Source organism: Brassica napus, chromosome C5 (assembly GCF_020379485.1).
Source record: "Brassica napus cultivar Da-Ae chromosome C5, Da-Ae, whole genome shotgun sequence".
NCBI lineage: Eukaryota > Viridiplantae > Streptophyta > Magnoliopsida > Brassicales > Brassicaceae > Brassica > Brassica napus.
In genome coordinates this window covers 48411005-48429961 of record NC_063448.1, presented here as the reverse complement: position 1 = coordinate 48429961, position 18957 = coordinate 48411005, and the positions used below count along the sequence as shown (strand labels likewise).

At 35.7% G+C, this 18957-nt stretch overlaps 1 protein-coding gene across 1 annotated transcript; it reads right to left on the bottom strand.

Moving 5' to 3' along the window:
* Positions 1-13642: 13642 nt before the first annotated feature.
* LOC106406674 lies at positions 13643-15050 on the bottom strand. Its single transcript, XM_013847377.3, has 3 exons — positions 14710-15050; positions 14169-14374; positions 13643-14083 (listed from the first exon to the last, which is right to left on the bottom strand). The coding sequence occupies exons 1-3, from the start codon at positions 14797-14799 to the stop codon at positions 13852-13854; spliced, it is 528 nt and encodes a 175-aa protein (XP_013702831.2). The 5' UTR covers positions 14800-15050; the 3' UTR covers positions 13643-13851.
* Positions 15051-18957: the final 3907 nt, after the last annotated feature.

Genomic DNA, 18957 nt, shown 5'->3' with positions numbered 1-18957 from the left:
CCCTTGTTAAAATAACATCACTTATATGTGGTTTTTTATTCTCCACCATTTTGTTTTCCACTTATTTTACCTTTAATTTTTATTCTGACCCTTGGTTTAACACATTTATTTACAACATTGTGTCACATTATTTAATATTTAGTAACCCACACCTTTGGATAAATTAGTTAAATAACGGGCAAATTGGATATAGGTATGTCAGAAAAATTCGAAGCTAACGAGTGACATAACATTGAGAAGATAATGTAAGAGTCAGAATGCTGTTGGGTTAATTCTGACAGTACACATTGATCGCAGTGAAATCAGCTAAAAAGGGTTATTGACTACTACAATTCTACCACTTCTACTAATTCATTACAAATTTTGTAGATATGCTGATCTACAATTTGTGCATGTCAAGAACCGATAGAAACCATCGTAAACAGCATGATTAGTCCATAAATATGATTTCGTCAAAACTAAGTTCTAATCATTTGCACCTTCTCGATGCAGCATTTTTAGTCTATAGAAGGTGCAACATGTGGTTAAAAAAGAAGAAGAAGTTGCAACATTTAAATAATATCTCGAACTATCTTACTTGATACATACTATAAATTAGTTGTAATTATAACTGATTCATCCCGGCAGCCATTCAAATCATAGCATTTCATACTTCAAATCAGTCACAAAGTACCTTCTCGGCCATACATCATATTATGCGAACATTATCACCATTTTTTATATAAAATTAGAAGAGAAAAAGAAAACAAAGTAAAGGAAAAGCGATATTTTTAAGTGATTGTTTTTTGCCAAAAAATAATAATATTATTCTTGTTTGTTTGTATAGATGTTGTTATTTTTTATTCTATTTTAACACCGTATTGTTAAAGTGAAACATTTCCTGGGGTCAAAATCAAAAGCTGGAACTGGTACGATATATATATATAAATAATTAAATAAATAAATAAATAATTGTTATGAATCATGAAGTGGATGGTCCATAACCTAGACCATACAAGTTCAAGACTAAAGTCCATTGGGGGTTTACATCCAGCCACATAGAAGACTCGTTCAACTTTATGTCTTTATGAGTTTGACCATGTCATTATGTAGAGTATTTTTGTAATCAATTCTCTATTTGACTCCACCTTGTATGAACCACTATATAGTGGTGTAAGCAATAAGAAATATACAACACATTCTCACAGATCTTCTCTCAAATCTTAACACGTTATCAGCACGAGACTCTCTCCACCTGAGCAATCCCATCCGCCGGCGATCATCTCTTTTCCGGCCATCTCTTCCGGCCCTCAGCCTTGCTCCGCCGGCCAAGTCTATCCCTCTCACAGTTTTCCGGCCAGCTCCTCCACCTCTCTCTCAACCACCTCAATCCGCGGATCACTCCCTCTCTCTCACGGTGGTCCACTCAGAATCCTTGTGGTGTAAAAGGTAAACTAATCAAAACCTAAAGATCTAAGAACATCATATATTTGAATCTTGGATCTATATGAATCCTAAAACTTAGAAAAATCTATAGATCTAAAATTATCTCAAATATTAATCTTGAATCTAAGATCTATATGAAATTTGATTCTAAAATTATTTGAATCTCTAAAGATCTAAGAATCTATAAAAACTTATAAAACTTATTAATAATCTAAGATCTATATGAATCTTGTTTCTAAGAACTATTTGAATCATAAAAAATATTAGAAAAAATCATAAAATCATAAGCCTTTAAATCGGCTCTCCCTTTTTCTCCTATTTGATCCGACCTTAAATCCGGATTGTCTAAAGGATCAAAACCCATAATCAAACCCTTTGATCATCCGCATCACCAGCTATTCTAGCATGATGAATAAGCCGGCCATCAAAAACCTCACCATCAAAATCCTTAAATCTAAATATGTATCTTGATGGCCATTATACATATTAATCCCCTAAATCCTTCTTGCTGGGTTTTCTCAACCAGCAAATCCAAAATTCAAAACAATCAAAAACATCCTGAGCCATATTCGGCCAGATTCTTTGAAAATCAGTCAAACCAAATAAAATCGAAATAAATCCTAATCAATGTATATCTTTGACCACTGATGTTTTTTTTTGTAACTGATAAAATTTAAAAACTTTTCTAATTTTATAAATGCATATTTAATTTTTATAAATGCATATTTGATTTTAATAAATACATATCTTTGACTAGGTAGTATTTTAAATATTATAACCTATAGTCTTGATTTAAATTAATATGTCATAAGATAAAATAAATTCAGGTTTGATATCATTTGATCACATTATTGTTTGTAAAAATTTATCTATATCTTAACCGGCCTTGAAATCGGTTCATTATATTTTGAACAAATGATATAAATTTATCTTGATCTAATACTAACCTTAAAACCGAATTTTGTGATGATTAAATCATATACTGAACATTGATCACATAGTTGCTTGTTAAATTAATCTTGATCTAAAACCATCCTTGAAGACTGATTTTGTGATGATTGAATTATATACTGATCTTATATGCATACCTGATAGCATCTATTAGATTAGTAAATCATTAGATCAAACTTGGATTATTTTGAACCAACCTTTTTCCATGCATCCGATTGTCATTTTGTTAAAACCAATCATGCATGCTTGCATATCATTGACTATTCTGATCATGGTGCATTTAAATTAAAATTTAATTGATTCATATTGCTTGCAACTAATTGATTCATATTGCATGCGTCTAATTAGATTAAATCGGTTATTGTTTAAACTAAGCATGTTTGGTTTGATTGAAATAATAAACCAGCTTTGAAACCGATTGATTGAAAATCTAATTGAATTTGTTCTAGACATATCCTGAAAATTATAAAATTTTCTTGTCTTGGTTTACCCTGTAAAAGGGGGAAGGAATCGGTTTTTGCTTTATGATCTTTGAAAACCAAATATCCTCATGCATTAGGAATCACATATAGATTGTTTAAGTCCAATGCTTAGTTCTGAATATGCATTCAGCTATTTCTTGATCCATGCATTTGCTTGATTTTATCCATCTTGCTTGATCTCATTTAATAAAATGATGATTGATCCTTATTCAAATTCTAAAGGGCTTTAATACCCTATATATATAATCAATCCAGTTTGAATTATAATTAAAAAAGATTACTAGATGCAATGATCAATTGATCATTCTCATACTGAAATTGCTTAAGCAAATAGATTATATGATTTGGGGGAAAGCCTTATTGAAATCATATACATTGATTTATTCTATTGCTTACATAGAATTCTGAGTGCTTGAATTACTCGTTAAATATTCAGATGTCGAGATTTGAACCCTCAGATTACTCTGCCCTAAATCTCTCTGGCGATAATTACGTAGAATGGGTAAAGAATACTCTTGTTGCCCTGAGATCCAGAGGACTCGAACAATGCATCAATGAGTACAATGATATCATTGACAGTGAAAGGCATAGAGCTATAACGATTATTCGTTATCATCTCACTGAGGAATTAAGAGACATGTATCTCCATGTTGAGGATCCTTGTGACCTTTGGTTACAGTTAAGGAAAAGGTTCAAACCGGTATCGTGGCAAAAGGCCAACCATGAATGGGAGATCCTCAGATTCCGGGATTTTGAATCCGTGGACAAATATAATTCTGCTCTGATGGATATTGCTTATAGTCTTGAACTATGTGGTGAAAGGATAACACATTATTCTTTATTATATACGACCTACTCCATATTCCATCCAAAAGATGTGCTGTTGCTACACACGGCTAAGAAGTTCACCACTTATAATGACCTTTTGTCATATCTTTTGGCTTCTGAACAAAGAAAGCAAAAAATCAAAGATACCATCAACAGATTTGACAAGCTTCAGAAAAGATACATTGAGCTAAAGAATAATGAGATGAGGCCTCCTATAGCTGATGAAGCTGAAGTTGAGCGCCATATGGCAACACATGCATTGTGAAGGCCATATTATATAATTGTCTTTTGACATTCTCATTTTCATGTTTCTGAGTTTATGTTTCATGAATTGCTTTGATACTTTGCTTTATACACGACTTCATTAATAAAATGAATTACTTTGAGTTCATCATTATCTTATTCAAACTGTTGTTTGATAAGAAACTATATCTATATGCCTTTATTGTGCCAAAATAAATATGATTGAGGATTAATACCCCAACTCACTTTTCCAAAGAGTTCAAAGAAGCCTTTGACAAATGGCACGACATGCTCTGCCATCCAGGCTTAGTTATAAAATACTCTTGAACTCAACTGGACATTCCTTGAAAGAAAGAAAAAGAAGCTCGACCAAGGCTTTGCCTAAATGGCATTATATTCACGCTATAAGGTCCATTGAATTAAGAGGAAAAAATGGTTTCCAACAATGGACAAAAGGAATAAGAGTGCCTAAATTAAAATCGCCTAAGTGGTCGAGACTACATTCTCTATTGATCTAGTGATCAATATGATATTAGGCAAATAGCCAGGGCAATCATGTTTGATTAACCCACGAAATTTATCACTTACCACATACTTAGCCATTCGGATTATGATGCAAATATTTAAAAGGGCACAAATGTTATCCCATAAGATCACACGTGTGTGCAATATATCTATGCACAAGGGAATTTATTGTCCCAAGCACCACGAATTTGAATATGTTCATGAGGGGGAGTGAGGACAAATCCCATGATACATGACCATACTAAAATCCGTGAAACATGGTCCACAACCATATTACATATTGGTTGAATATGATATAAATACCATTACCTATAAGGTTCAAATTCTAAAAGTCCATATGCTTGGGGACACCATGAGTTATAAAAGAATGAACCTGCATCAGGCCATAGTAATTATATCAGGCCATATAAGTGATCATAGATATTCCCACCTCAGACTGATACGGGTCATGAGTCCAGACATATATCATCTTAAGATATTATGAAAGAATCCACCACAAATATATGTGCCATCTAAGATCATGTGATCTTAGAATCTCATAAAGAGGATTGGGAATATATGTTGGATATATATTATGAATATACTTTCTCCATAAGTTTAAAAGAAACCTTGAGCCTAAATGGGTGATCTAATTATAGGCCAAGGAACAAGGATTACATAAGGTTTATAAATCCGAATATCCAACAACGAAAGGAGAAAAGTAATAAGCTGGTATAAATAATGATAAAGAATGGTATCTACCATCTGGTATCAACCATCAATGTCTTGCCAAAGATCCTCGGACTAGAAAATAATTTATAGACGTCCATATGCTACAATGATAGCAAAATAAAATGCCAGACACATTGACCCGAGAGAAAGAATGACTATGTCATCCCAGCTTAGCACTACACGGTTTTGATGTCTTAAAGACACAACCAAGTTGCTACAAAGTATATATAAGATAGACCAAATAAATGTTCCAAATAAAGTTCCATAAATTCTAAGGAACCTCGGAAAGAAATAAAGGTGCATGAGATAAAATCCAAATTTTATTAAAGAAAATCATTCCAGACATTGAGATATAAGGCTGGCCAGCTGAACAACTAGGTACCATACCATATAGCTTGGGACACCAAGTTATAAGATTATTAAGGTCTTAGATAATGAAATCTCAAATTGATTTATACCATGTCTGGAACTAAAAGGAACTATATATATATATATATATATATATATATATATGTGTCGACACATACATTCATAGAAAATACGCAAGTATGTAGCACATGAATACAAAGATATGTATCGAGGATCATAAACCAACACAAGAGTACTCATAATGAATAATGAAAGAAACGTGGGGTTTAAAGTGATATATAAAAGGCGTATTGTATTGGCCATGAATATGTAAACGCCATATGATGCCCAGTGAATATATAAATCCTGAAAGAAGGATAAATCGTGAGACAGACCGGGAAAGGTCTATATAATCCAATGTGGTGGATACTACTACATATTTCACTACATATGATGTCTGGAAGAAATTCAAAAGATGTAGTATGCTATATATGACTCACTGGATGATGATGATAATATTATTGGTACCAAAAGGTTTACCAAACGGTATTGAGCTCAGAATCAAAAGATGAGAAAAGAAGTTCTCTTGAACAGCATTTTCCTAAAGTTGTTCATGGACTGAATTAAATTACTACATGTAAGCAAGTGAAGAGTTCTATAAGAACAATTCAAATCAGTCCATAGAGGAATTTTAAATTCCTTGTGTTTTATACTAACCAGCCTAAGATAGGTTAAATGGTTATTCATTAAACCTTAGAAAAGGTTATAGACCATCACCACAAATTAGCCAAATTTTGGTAATACTTATGGTTGGTCGAATTCTCAACATGAACCAACCAAGCTGTGGTATGAATGAATAAGCTATCATAAAGATAAGCTATAAGATCGAAGTTCATCTTTGAACAAAAGGTATAGGACCACATTATGCGTTCATATGCGACCCACCGGGTCCGACCATCATATATGAAGATAATGCAGCTTGCATTGCTCAACTCAATGACGGGTATATCAAAGGTGACCGAACCAAACGTATTCTACCCAAGTTCTTTTTTACCCATGAGTTGCAGAAAGCTGGAGAGGTCAACGTCCTTCAGATCCGGTCTAGTGAAAACTCAGCCAACCTCTTCACCAAATCATTGCCCTCTTGCACATTCAGGAAGTTCACGCAACAAGATTGACACGCGTAGACTCAAGGACCTTCAGTGATGTCCAAATCAGGGGGAGTAATGTGTGTTGTACTCTTTTTCCTTTCTCTGGTTTCCCTTTTTACCACATTGGGTTTTGGGTTTTCCGGGAGAGGTTTTAATGAGGCAACATTAGCATGTTACAAACCCTATATGGTTATGGCATCCAAGGGGGAGTGTTATGAATCATGAAGTGGATGGTTCATAACCTAGACCATACAAGTTCAAGACTAGAGCCCATTGGGGGTTTACATCCAGCCACATGGAAGACCCATTCAACCTTATGTCTTTATGAGTTTGACCATGTCATTATGTAGAGTATCTTTGTAATCAATTCTCCCTTTGACTTCACCTTATATGAACCACTATATATAGTGGTGTAAGCAATAAGAAATATACAACACTTTATCACAAATATTCTGTCGTGTCAAATCTTATCAAGTGATTGTTTTTTACCAAAAAATAATAATATTATTCTTGTTTGTTTGTATAGATGTTGTTATTTTTTATTCTATTTTAACACCGTATAGATGTTGTTAAAGTGAAACATTTCCTTGGGTCAAAATCAAAAGCTGGAACTGGTACGACATATATATAAATAATTAAATGAATAAATAAATAATTAAATAATTAGGGTGATATTATAATGAAATAAGAAATTAGTAACAAAAATAGAGAGTAAAACTTGTCAGTGTCTTTAGATCAGCTACGTCCCTCTTCTTCTCCCCATTCTTTTGTTCTTCCAATGTGTAATACTTGTATTGTAACTGAAAGTTGTTTCAAAGAACCCAAAAACATATGATCATTTGTAATCAAAGAGAACCCAAACCTCGAGTATTACATCACAGTAATACTAGTTTTGAAACAGAAAAATAAACCTGAAATCACATATGATTGATTGTCTTTGATCCTCACTTATAATACGTTTAGCTATCAAAACTTAATTAGTAAAACATATTCAGTCTGTTATAGTGCGCGAGATTACCTTATGATAACGTAACGTTTGATAACGTAACGTTATAAACGACTGTTTTCGGCAGATAACGTTATAAACAATTATATATTTGGGTAAGTTTGTTTGTTCCTTTGAATTTAAACGGAAATTTATCCTATGGCTACTTTAAAAATGAATGAGAATCAAACTATGTTTTTTCTGAACTTACCACGTTCAAATATTCTCGAAGTAAAAGGAAAAGAAACAGGCTCAAGTATCCAAGTAGCTTCGGAGGATAAAAACTACACATAGGTTATATAGCTTACAGGCACATCTTATCGAAGAAAAGGAAAAGACGATAATAAAGTCAACAACTATTATTATCTTTTGTAATTTGTAAATAGGTGTCTAACTAATTTATGTTAAAATATTAAAATAAAATTATTATCAGTAAAGATACACAAAACCGTTAGGAATTAAATGGTCTGAATCATTCTCACCCACCAATTTTTTTTTTTTTTTTTTGTCAAACCTTTCATAGATAATTAGTTCTTAGAACCAGTGTTTACAAAAACAGAGGAGTTAAGGAAAAGTTCAAACAGAGCATCCTTTGTTAGCCGATCAGCTTCTACATTACCACTGCGAGATACAAACTTAAAGGAGATAGAGTTTAGGGAATCACTCAACACTGATGTCATGGAGTATCCCTTTCAAAGCAATCACCGACTTGTTTCCAGTGATAAGAGAGATTAGACACTTAGAATCTGAGAAACAGATCATGTCTTGAATTTCGGAAGACACAACCTCTTCTATGGCTGTCTTGAGCGCAAGAGCTTCAGCCACAAGTGCAGATGCCACAAATTGTCGTGGAGCTGAACCTGTAAAGCGTATTACTCCGTTAGGCTCCAAACAGATCCAGCCCAAGCCTCCTTCACACGAAGAGCTGTTCCATGCTGCGTCCGAGTAGCATTGGTGTGCAGCTGGGTTTTGTTGAGGTTGTGCCTCACAAGGCGTGTAGTCTTTGGTTGAAACAGGGTTCTGTTTTGCGATTTGGCTATCTTGCCATTCTTTTGCACTTCTAATCGCTTTCAGTAGTACCTCTGTTTCCGAGAAAGACTTTTCCTCAAACAAAAGCTGGTTTCTAATTGTCCATAAAACCCACATGATCGATGGGTATAAGGGGAGCTCGAGACCTGTAGGTGGTAGATTTTGAAGCCGCGTGCACTGATGTAGGAGGTCTCCCATCGACGACCCTGCATTGATACAAGGTACACGTCACAAGGGAGCCAAATTCCAAACATTCTTAGCAAAAGGACAAGAGAACATGACATGTAGTGTTGTTTTTGCGCCTCCACATCTCTTACATTGCCCTTCCACCTGAATACCTCATTTTTTTAGCGAGTCCCCTAGTGCAATTTCATCATTCTTCAGTTTCCATAAAAAGTGCTGCAGTTTGGGAGAGCAGTTTACATTCCAAATGCATTGCCTCCATTTGAAATCATTCTGGTTGTTTGGAGCGTTGAGCTTTGCCACGGCATAGCCCGTCTTCGTAGTGTACTCGCCTGTTCTCTCCAGTAACCACACCCTCTCATCTTTCATTGAACAGGAACTAGGAACTAGTTTCAAGATGAGGTCTTCGTACTGAGGCAATAAGCTTCTAATCTTCCGTACGTCCCAAGTAACAGAGTTAGGAAGCATCAGCTCATTCACTCGTGCCTGTTGGGAGAGAGCTGTGGTAGGGCCTATTGGACAGAGATGTTGCGACGTCGAGAGCCATTTGTCGTGCCAGATACTGCTAGATTTGCCATCTCCCACAGCCCATCCTAGCCCTTTCTTTATTACTTCTCGGCCAGCCAAAATGCCACGCCACCCGTGTGAGGCAGAGTTTGGGGAAGAGCATTCCATAATCCCTTCATCTCGACAATATTTGTTGAGTAAAGTCTGGCCTAGCAGCGAGTCTGGATTTTTGAGCAATCTCCATGTATGCTTCGCTAGCAGGGCAGCATTAAAGACTTCAATTTCCTTAAAGCCAAGTCCTCCAGCGCTCTTCGGTAATGTGAGTTTATCCCATGAGACCCAGTTCATTTTCCGGAGATCCGGCTTCACATCCCACCAGAACCGAGTGAAGATGGACTGAATTTGCTTACACAAGGATACCAGTAGCTTGAAGCATGACATCGCATAGGTGGACATCGCAGCCAATACTGACTTTAGCAGCACCATTTTCTCCGCTCCGGACAGGAATCTCGACGTCCATCCATGCGCCCTTTGTCTGATCCTGTCCACTATGCTCGCAAAGATGTCTCATTTTTTCCGTCCGAAATGCTCCGGTAGTCCAAGATACTTTCCAATTCCACCTTCATTAGGAATATTCAGCTCCGTTTTGACCCTTCTTCTTGCTTCTGGAGAAGTTTTCGAGGAGAAGGTGATGGTCGACTTCTCATGGTTGATACACTGCCCGAATGCAAGTTCGTATCTGCGGAGGATAGAGAGGAGTGTTGCACAATTCGCTGCTGTAGATTTCCCAAAAAACATCGTGTCGTCCGCAAACAAAAAATGGTTGATCGGAGGACAGTTCCGTGCTATTTTTATACCAGGGAGCGCACCCACCAACCTCTATTTAGAGCTCGTTGGCATAACTTTATTCATTCGTTGTCGTCAGTTGAAACATATGGAGTATAATAAATCAACATTATATACATTATTCATTTTAAATCACTTTATTTCAAACATGTTCATTTTTCCCCACGTAACAATATATAGCAGCTTGTGTTCTCTATGGAATTCTCGAGGCCGTTCGCAAATATTGTCAACATGTGTCTATATTTGTGAAAGCTAAGCGAGCCCTACACACATATTGTTGAGGTCACTCGTAACTATTAACAAACGGGAAGACAAATCATGACCAAGCAAAAATTATCGTGCTTTCTTTTTACTTATCTTTATGCAAATGTCGGAAATTTCATTGACCTTTTGTGTTCTTATCGGCTACGAATGTAAAACTGCGTAGATAATTCCTTCCATTTATGGTAGAATTTTCTGTGTTGGGGCAAAAATAGGGGTTGACCATATATTTCTTGTTTGGATAGAAATAGACGCACACATGTAACTTTCTTGTATAGAGACATGCTATTATGATATAGTTGTTTTGATTTTCTTACATTTATAAGATAAATCTTCATAGTATTTTCTTATCTCAACGTCTATATATTAATTAGCTTAGTTTGATACAAGAAAAACTATTAGGATCGGATAAGATAGAATTGTATTAGGATTTAGGTGTCGAATTGTAGTCATTATCGCATTATTTCTTTAGTAGGATATATATCATTCTCTATTCAACATCTATATATATATATATGCGTGTGTGTGAATCTGATGAATCCATCAATTTAACTATCCTAATCATAAATAAGTTCATAACATTTTTTTTCTGAAGCGATCGAGTATGATCTTGTAATCATATCTAGAATCTAGATATTGTGCTTGTCCTCTACAATGACTGAAATTTGTACCCAGTCGAAACCAGTAAACATATAAAAGCATATATAATGTATATATTGGGCAGTATAAAATGTGATTTTACGTGAATTTTAAGCATTGATACTCTTACAGTCTTACGTACCTGCAAAATCACAAAACAGTAATGCAGAATCACTCAAGTTTTAGAGGGTATAAAAGAGATTCGAGCCTTGTGCATATAAGCCAGGATCTATTTGTTTATTAAGACTTTTTAACTAGTTTGTTTATTAAGACAATCCAGAGAAAAAAACATATACCGACATGCAGCTTACACCTTCTCATCAAAGAGGCCTTTTGATGGCTATATTGTTTATAATATTTTTATATCTGTGGCAGTTCATTAAATTAACAAGTCACGGTAATGCATTGTCGTTTTTAAAATTACTTGGAGGTGACTACTCAAGTATACGAGAAGACACTTAAATCAGTTTTTTTTTTTTTGGATCAAATACTTAAGTCAGTTTTTAAGATGTTAAACTGATTATAAAATCAAGAGAAAGTACAGAGGAAAATGTGGCTTAAAAGTATCTGAGATCTAGCAAAGGACAAATGGGTGTGAGCAATCATTAAGTTTCTCTCTGGTGATCCTCTGAAAATTAAATTTTAACTAATAAAAAAATGCAAAACGCATTTTCCCACATGACAAACATACGTAACTACGTTCGTGTAATGTGTGGATACAAGCGATAAATACACACAATGCATTGTATGATTAGATGTGAATATGTATGCGAACGTGCATGTGTAAGTATTAAGTTTGTACTTGGGAGGCGTGGAGCATGTATAGATTTTGGCTATAACCCGTGGGTTATAACTTATAAAACCCCCAGAAGAAGGTTTTACTTTTTGTTAACTTTTTTTTAACAAACTTTTTGTTAACTAAAGTTAAAAAACAAAAAAAAACTTTTTGTTAACTAAAGTTGAAATTTGGAATTTTTTAAAATTAACTAAACCCCCATTATAATTCAGAAATTTTAAAATATATAAATATTCCGCTCATATTATTGAATTAAATATACGTTATTGATAATTGTTTGTAAATTGGTATCCTATATCACAATGTACTAGTGGTCATGTGCTATGATGACGCATGTGTTGGATTATTATTGTTATGCCACCAATTGTTTTTTATTTTTATTTTTCTCATAGTTATACTGTCCTAATGCCTAACGCCTTGCTGCTAAATTGTCAATACTTATATATACTATGATATTCGGTATTTCATATTTAATCTTCAACAACGAAATGAAAATAGACTTTGATTTTCCAGGCTCTATCCGTAGTCATAGGGCGTTTTCGTTTACATGTCGCGCGACCTGCGACCTGCGACATGCGACTGATCGCAGGTCGCAGGTTGTTGTTCGTTTTGCTGTCGCGTAACATGCGACTTGCGATTGGTCGCAAGTCGCAAGTCGCAGGTTGTTGTTCGTTTTGATGTCGCGCGACTGATCGCGCGACCAGTCGCGGGTTCCCATTTAAGTCGCCCGAAAAAACAGCGACTAAAAATTAAGAAAATTTTGATCGCGCGACTGGTCGCAGGTCGCAGATCGCAGGTCGCGCGACACGTAAACGAACATAGTTTTAGTCGCAGGTCGCAGGTTTAGTCGCAGGTCGCAAGTCGCAAGTCGCGCGACACGTAAACGAACGTAATCTTAGTCGCAGGTCGCAGGTCGCGCGACACGTAAACGAACATGGCCATAGTCAACAATTACTCTTACAAGTTGGGGCCATAATAGTGCATGTAACTTCGAATTTGATATCCAAAGAGATGTCGCTATGGGCAGAAAAGCCCAGCCCAACACGAACCTGAAATAAATCCATCTACTGAAAGCTCGAATTCAAAAGAATCGAAAGTATGAAATGGTAGCTGAAACTGAAAATAAAACTTGTGAAATGTAAATAAAAGTTTAAATTAATGAGATCTATAGAAAAGGATTACAGAGATCAAACGACACATTTTATTCACTTTTTCCACTAATGACATCATGATAGTTCTTCCCACTACGGAGATTCTGAGTCTGCATTGATTTCATCTATAGATTTGTTTTTATTGACACACCAATTAATGACATCACCAATAAATATTGCATCAGTGAAGAAAAATATATCAAAAGCTTTTTCATGTTTTTACTGAATTTTATACTGTGAGCCATAATAGAAGGGCTTAATCGCGGAAAAAAATGTGTGAATTAAATAAGACGGATTAGAAGAAGAAAAAGATTAAGCATTGAGAGTTACAGAAGACTTGACTGATGATGAAATGAATCTCATTACTTCCACCAATTGAAATATCTCAGTGCTAGTTCAATTCCTCAGGGAGTACCAAACTCCTCATTTTCTGTTTTCAAAACAGAACTTAACCGGATAAATCTCAGTACTAGTTCAATTCCCAAATCAAGCAAAACCAGAACGGTTAACCATACCAAAAGAAAAACAACGATTCATTTTTTTTTGAACACCTAAAAAAAAAAAAAAAAAAAAAACTACGATTCACAAAGCATGTTTTCTACTCCTTACATTACGAGACACACGATCACAAAAAACAATCACTTCTCAATGTATCCTCAAAGACACCATCAAATTTTTAACATCACATCGGATAAGTAACACTGGAAACTAAACAAACTCACTGCCCACACGAAGATAGTTTCCAACACTTGAAGCCTAAACATAACTTGCTGTAAAAGAATGACAATGTTTAGTAGGACGGATTCTGGTAAGCATCTCTAGCACGAGAGTAGCAAACATAATAGAACTGAGAGACGATAGCGGTGAAGAGGGTAAAAGCAGCACCAGCGGCAAACACACCTCTCCTTATAACTTCACAGCTTGGCGGGTTTTCGATGTTCCACATCGTTCTGTATTGTGTGTGGTACGCGTTTCTGATTGATGCAGCAAGCAAACATACCTCAGCGACCAGGAAGAATACCCTGCAAGAGAATAGTAATAAAAAGGATCAAACCACAATCTGAAAATTATAAAAACTTATATGGGGAAGAGTTGTGTGTTGGTTACCAGCAAATGAGGAAGAGAAGGAGGGCACAAGCTCTTGAACCGCCGGGGTTAAGGGACTTCCCACAGCAGAAGCAACGGCTAGCACTCATGATAAGGACTTGGCTTATAAAGAGGAGAAGGAACGCACCAGCTCCATAGCTTGTAGCAATGTCCGTGCCGTACACACAGTACTCATATGTCTTCTCAGTGTCCGTTACAACTTTTCCCTGTCAAAACAAAGCCTACTTTTGTATAAACCGCTTAAAAGAACATAAAGAAAAAACTCTGCAGAGCCAATACATACTATTAATAAATTTTAAGCTCCGTAGAAAATTCTAGGTCATGAATCAAAATCATGCATCTGTATCCTTCAAGTTTATCTAAAAATGATATAATTCTATAGTACTGCTTGTTCACACTTGGCATCCAACAGTTTCTTGAATAGAGAACAAACAAGGCTGTGGAGTTTCAAGAACTACTTAGTCGAGAGATTCTCAAGATGAAATAAACCAAAACCTATCAACTAAGGAAGAATTCAGAGAGGAGAGAGTATGGGACTTACGACACTTCTTCTCTGCTCGGCGGCAATGGCTAAACCAACGGCGATGAGATCGAGGATGAACACAATTATGACTACGAGCTTCGAAGCCATTGATGATTTCCTCAGAGCTCACTCTCTCTCTCTCAAGTAGCTTTCTGATGAGTTGGTCTTTCTTTCTTTCTTTCTCTTGAAGGTACAACAAGATGGATAACAGTTGACAATAAATGTTGTTTATTTAGTAAAAGAAAGGAGTTATAAGAATGATCAGAGAATGAAAAGTCGGCAAGATTGGTAACGTTTTAGAAAAAATAATGGATTAGTTTAAAGGTCGCAGTCTTTTTCACCAAGACAAAATTGAGTGGCTTACATCTAACCCGCCTCAACTGGCGACTGCTGTATACTACGCGTCGGTTTTACCGGCAACTGGTACTTCCGGTTTGTCGGTTGTCTTTTCAGAAAATGGCCAATAAATAGAGACCAACAAAGATTGCTGGTCAATGGCTTTGCAATTAATTTAGTCATGCACGCATAATGATGATCTTTGTCCTGCTTAATAATTTTAAGCATTGTTTAGGCATTAATTAATATACATTTAGTACTCTATGTTTTATACCTTCCCATGAGGTCCACATTGCTACGATAATTTGGGATTGTTCATAGTTAAGAAAAACAAAGATTTATATTTGCTTTATTACCCTCCCAACTAAAAAACTTACTATGTAAATATATAAATGTATATGCTAACTAATTTCTATAAGTGTGTAAGATTTAGATACAGTTAATAAATTTAAAAGATACAGTAAATACATCGTCTGATCGTCTTATTTACAGTCTTTTATCGTTTTGTTTGTTTTGGAAAATAGATTGATTAGATTTTGATTGATAGATTTCATTAATTCGTCTAATTAATTTAAGATTTGATATCTTAAATTTTAAGAACAAAAAACAAACGACGATTGAATTGCCAGTGGTGGATGAAACTCGTGAAAATGTTTGTTGAGTTACTTTTTTTTATCGGAGCATCTCTAATGTAAAATTCTATTTTTTTTAAAAAAAAATAGACTAAAAGTAAATATGAAGTAAAAATGGTCTAATTTTACTCTATTTTTTCCATAATGGAATGATGACAAAAAAAAAGACTACTTCCACTTATGAAGTAAATTTTATTATAGAGTGATATATGAAGTTGAGTTGAATCATTCCTTACTTCATATTCACTTTTACTCTTTTAGTGGGGATGAGATCTCCTTAGTACTCTTCATATTCGTGATTAATGGGGGTTCTTATGGTGTAGTTCTTAGCGTAATATAAAAAATCATATTTTAAATTTTAACTAAAAAGGTAAGAACCGGTTCTTAAATATCTTATTTAAAAATCAATTCTTAGTTTTTTAGTTAAAACACTACAAGAAAACATATTTTTTACTAGGGCAGTATTCGTTGTAAATTCGTCGTAAACGGGGTGTTACGACGAATTAACGTCGAAAGACGTTTCGTTGTTAAACGTCCGTCGTAACGGAGGTTTCGTCGTAAACGACTCGTTACATTTACGACGAAATATATTCCTCGTAAAGCGCAGGGAAAGGATTCGTCGTAAACGCCACGTAAGACTTCGTCGTAAAGCCCACGTAATTGTTTCGATGTAAAGCACACGTAAATACTTTCGTTGTAAATCACTCGTAAACATTTCGATGTAAAATCCTCGTAAATATTTCGATGTTAATCACTCGTAAACATTCGATGTAAACTCCATGTAATGTTTACGAGGAGTTTACATCGTTTCTTATTATATTATTATTAATTAGTATATAATAGATTTTAATTTATATTTAATATTCAGAATTTAAAATAATTTAAATTTTAAAACAAAATATGAAATTGGAAAACATATTTTTAAAAAGTCATACAATAATATTTAAATTCATAAACAAACAGAAAAAAAAACTACATATTGTCGAAGTAGTTGGTGGGGTTGCTCGGCTGTTGACGGGTTGGATCGGACTCTTGGGGATCTCGTGGTGGCATTCCAAGAGCGGCTCGTCTCTCACTTAACATTCTCTGCATAACCGGGTTTCCCACGGCCATCACGTCTAGCAAATCCTCAAGAGAGTCTAAACGAACCTGCTGGCTATCCATTTGAGCCTTCTGGCTATCCATTTGAGCCTTCATCTGAGCAGTCTCTTCATCCCGTCTCGAAGTGTATGACGAAGTTGCCCTTGCAACTTCGTTAACAGAGCCTATACCGACTATCCGTCCCTTCTTTTTAGGAGCCACCTATAAAATCAAAACATATATTAATATAGTTAATTATGTTAAAATATTTAAAATAATGTAAACTAAAATTTTAAGTTACCTCTTCGAAGATTCTGTCGACCTCTTGGGTGGACAATGTGACTGGTAATCCATCGGGAGACTCCTGGGTTAGTTGCGTCTCCCGTTCTTCAATCCGACCAGCCACTGTTCGGAAGAGTTTCTCAGATGCAGGATCCACAAAAACTCCGTCGGATGTGGCGTGAGTCATCTTGAATAGGTCAGACAGAGAAGGTAAGACTCCCGTCTTCTCGAACTACAAAAAAAAATTAAATTAAATATTATAAATTATATTAATTGAATATTTTAAAATATATATTTAAAACAAAACTTACAGCTTCTAGACGGACTCCTGCATGAGGTTTTTGTCCGGTTCTGTGAAGCATGGGCAAATGACCATCTTTATCCTTCGTCCTTCGAGAAGCCGAGCACGAATTGACCTTTCTGATCGAAGAGGGGTGCTCCCAATAGGCGATGAGGCCATCCCACACATCCGTCGTGAGCTCAGTGGGCTTTCCCTCATACCCGTAGATCTCCCACTTGTCCTTCCAATCAGAGACTGTGTTGCAGAGGCGTATCTTTGCCTTTGCAACGAATTCCGCCTTCACCCTCTCGGTGATTCCCAAAGACCAATGCCACTTTTGCTGAAACATAAAATTTTTTAAAAAATTACAATTAATAATAAATATTAAAAATATATATATATATTTAAAAGTGAAAATTTAATTAAATTTAAAAATCTTACCGCAAAACATTTAAACCACGTGATCTTAACGTGATTTGGTGTCTTGCTCCAGTTCGGGTATGCCCCGTCGTAGTAACCCTTAATCGTCGCCGAAACGCTCCGGCTAACACGGTTGTTAGCCCCAAACCTGAAAAAAAAACAATTTAACCGTTACAAAATAAAAATTAATTAAATTTTAAAGTAATAAAAATTAATAACTTACCAATAAGTTCCTCGGGGTCTATCGGGGTCTAGAACATCCAAACCCTCCCGTCCAGGCTGGGCAAGCAAATCCTCCACCGTATATCTCGCGAAGGGAGCATATGAAGGCACACGCAAATCCGGATGAACTGCACCTTCTGGGACAGGCTCAGGTGCAGCCGCTGGAGGAGGAGGTGGAGGCATCTGCGGTGGAAGAGGAGGACTCGAAAAAACTCTCTGAGAAGTCTGAGAGTCTGGAACTGCATCGGAAGACGATGGACCGGAAGAAGATGTACCGGAACCATCGCCAAACAACTGGGCATAAGTAGGTGCTGCTGGTTTCCTTCTAGGAGCCATCTAAAAAAAATTTAAATAAATTTAATCAATTATGACGACATAATTAAAAAATTATTCCGTTACCTAACTAATCACCTAAACTATAGGATTCCGTCATCTAACTAATCACCTAAACTAATTATCTAAATAATCACCTAAACTAATTACCTAACTAATTAATAACCTAAACTAACTTAAAAAAAAAAAAAGAGGGAAGAGAATGTACCTTAGGGAGAGGAGAGGAGTTTAGGAGGAATGGACGAGGCAGCCTCGTCTCGGCGTCCCAATATATAAAAAATGTTTCGTCGTAAACGCGACGTAACATTACGACGAAGTTACCAGGCCCGCGTTTTTTCATTTACGACGAAGTTACCAGGCCCGCGTTTTTCGATTTACGACGAAATTACGTCGAAACATCGGTTTACGACGAATTTACAAGGCCCACGTTTACGACGAAGTTACCAGGCCCGCGTTTTTCCATTTACGACGAAATTACGTGGAAACATCGGTTTACGACGATTTTACAACGCTTAACCCTAAACACCGAGAATGAAATCCCTAAACCCCAAAGTCACATATCATCTAACATCATATCTCTTCTTCTCTACTACTTTGTGCTCTTTCTCCAACTTAAACTCTAAAACCCTAAAACTCCAAATAATTTTTTTAAATTAACACAAATACATATTATATAAAACA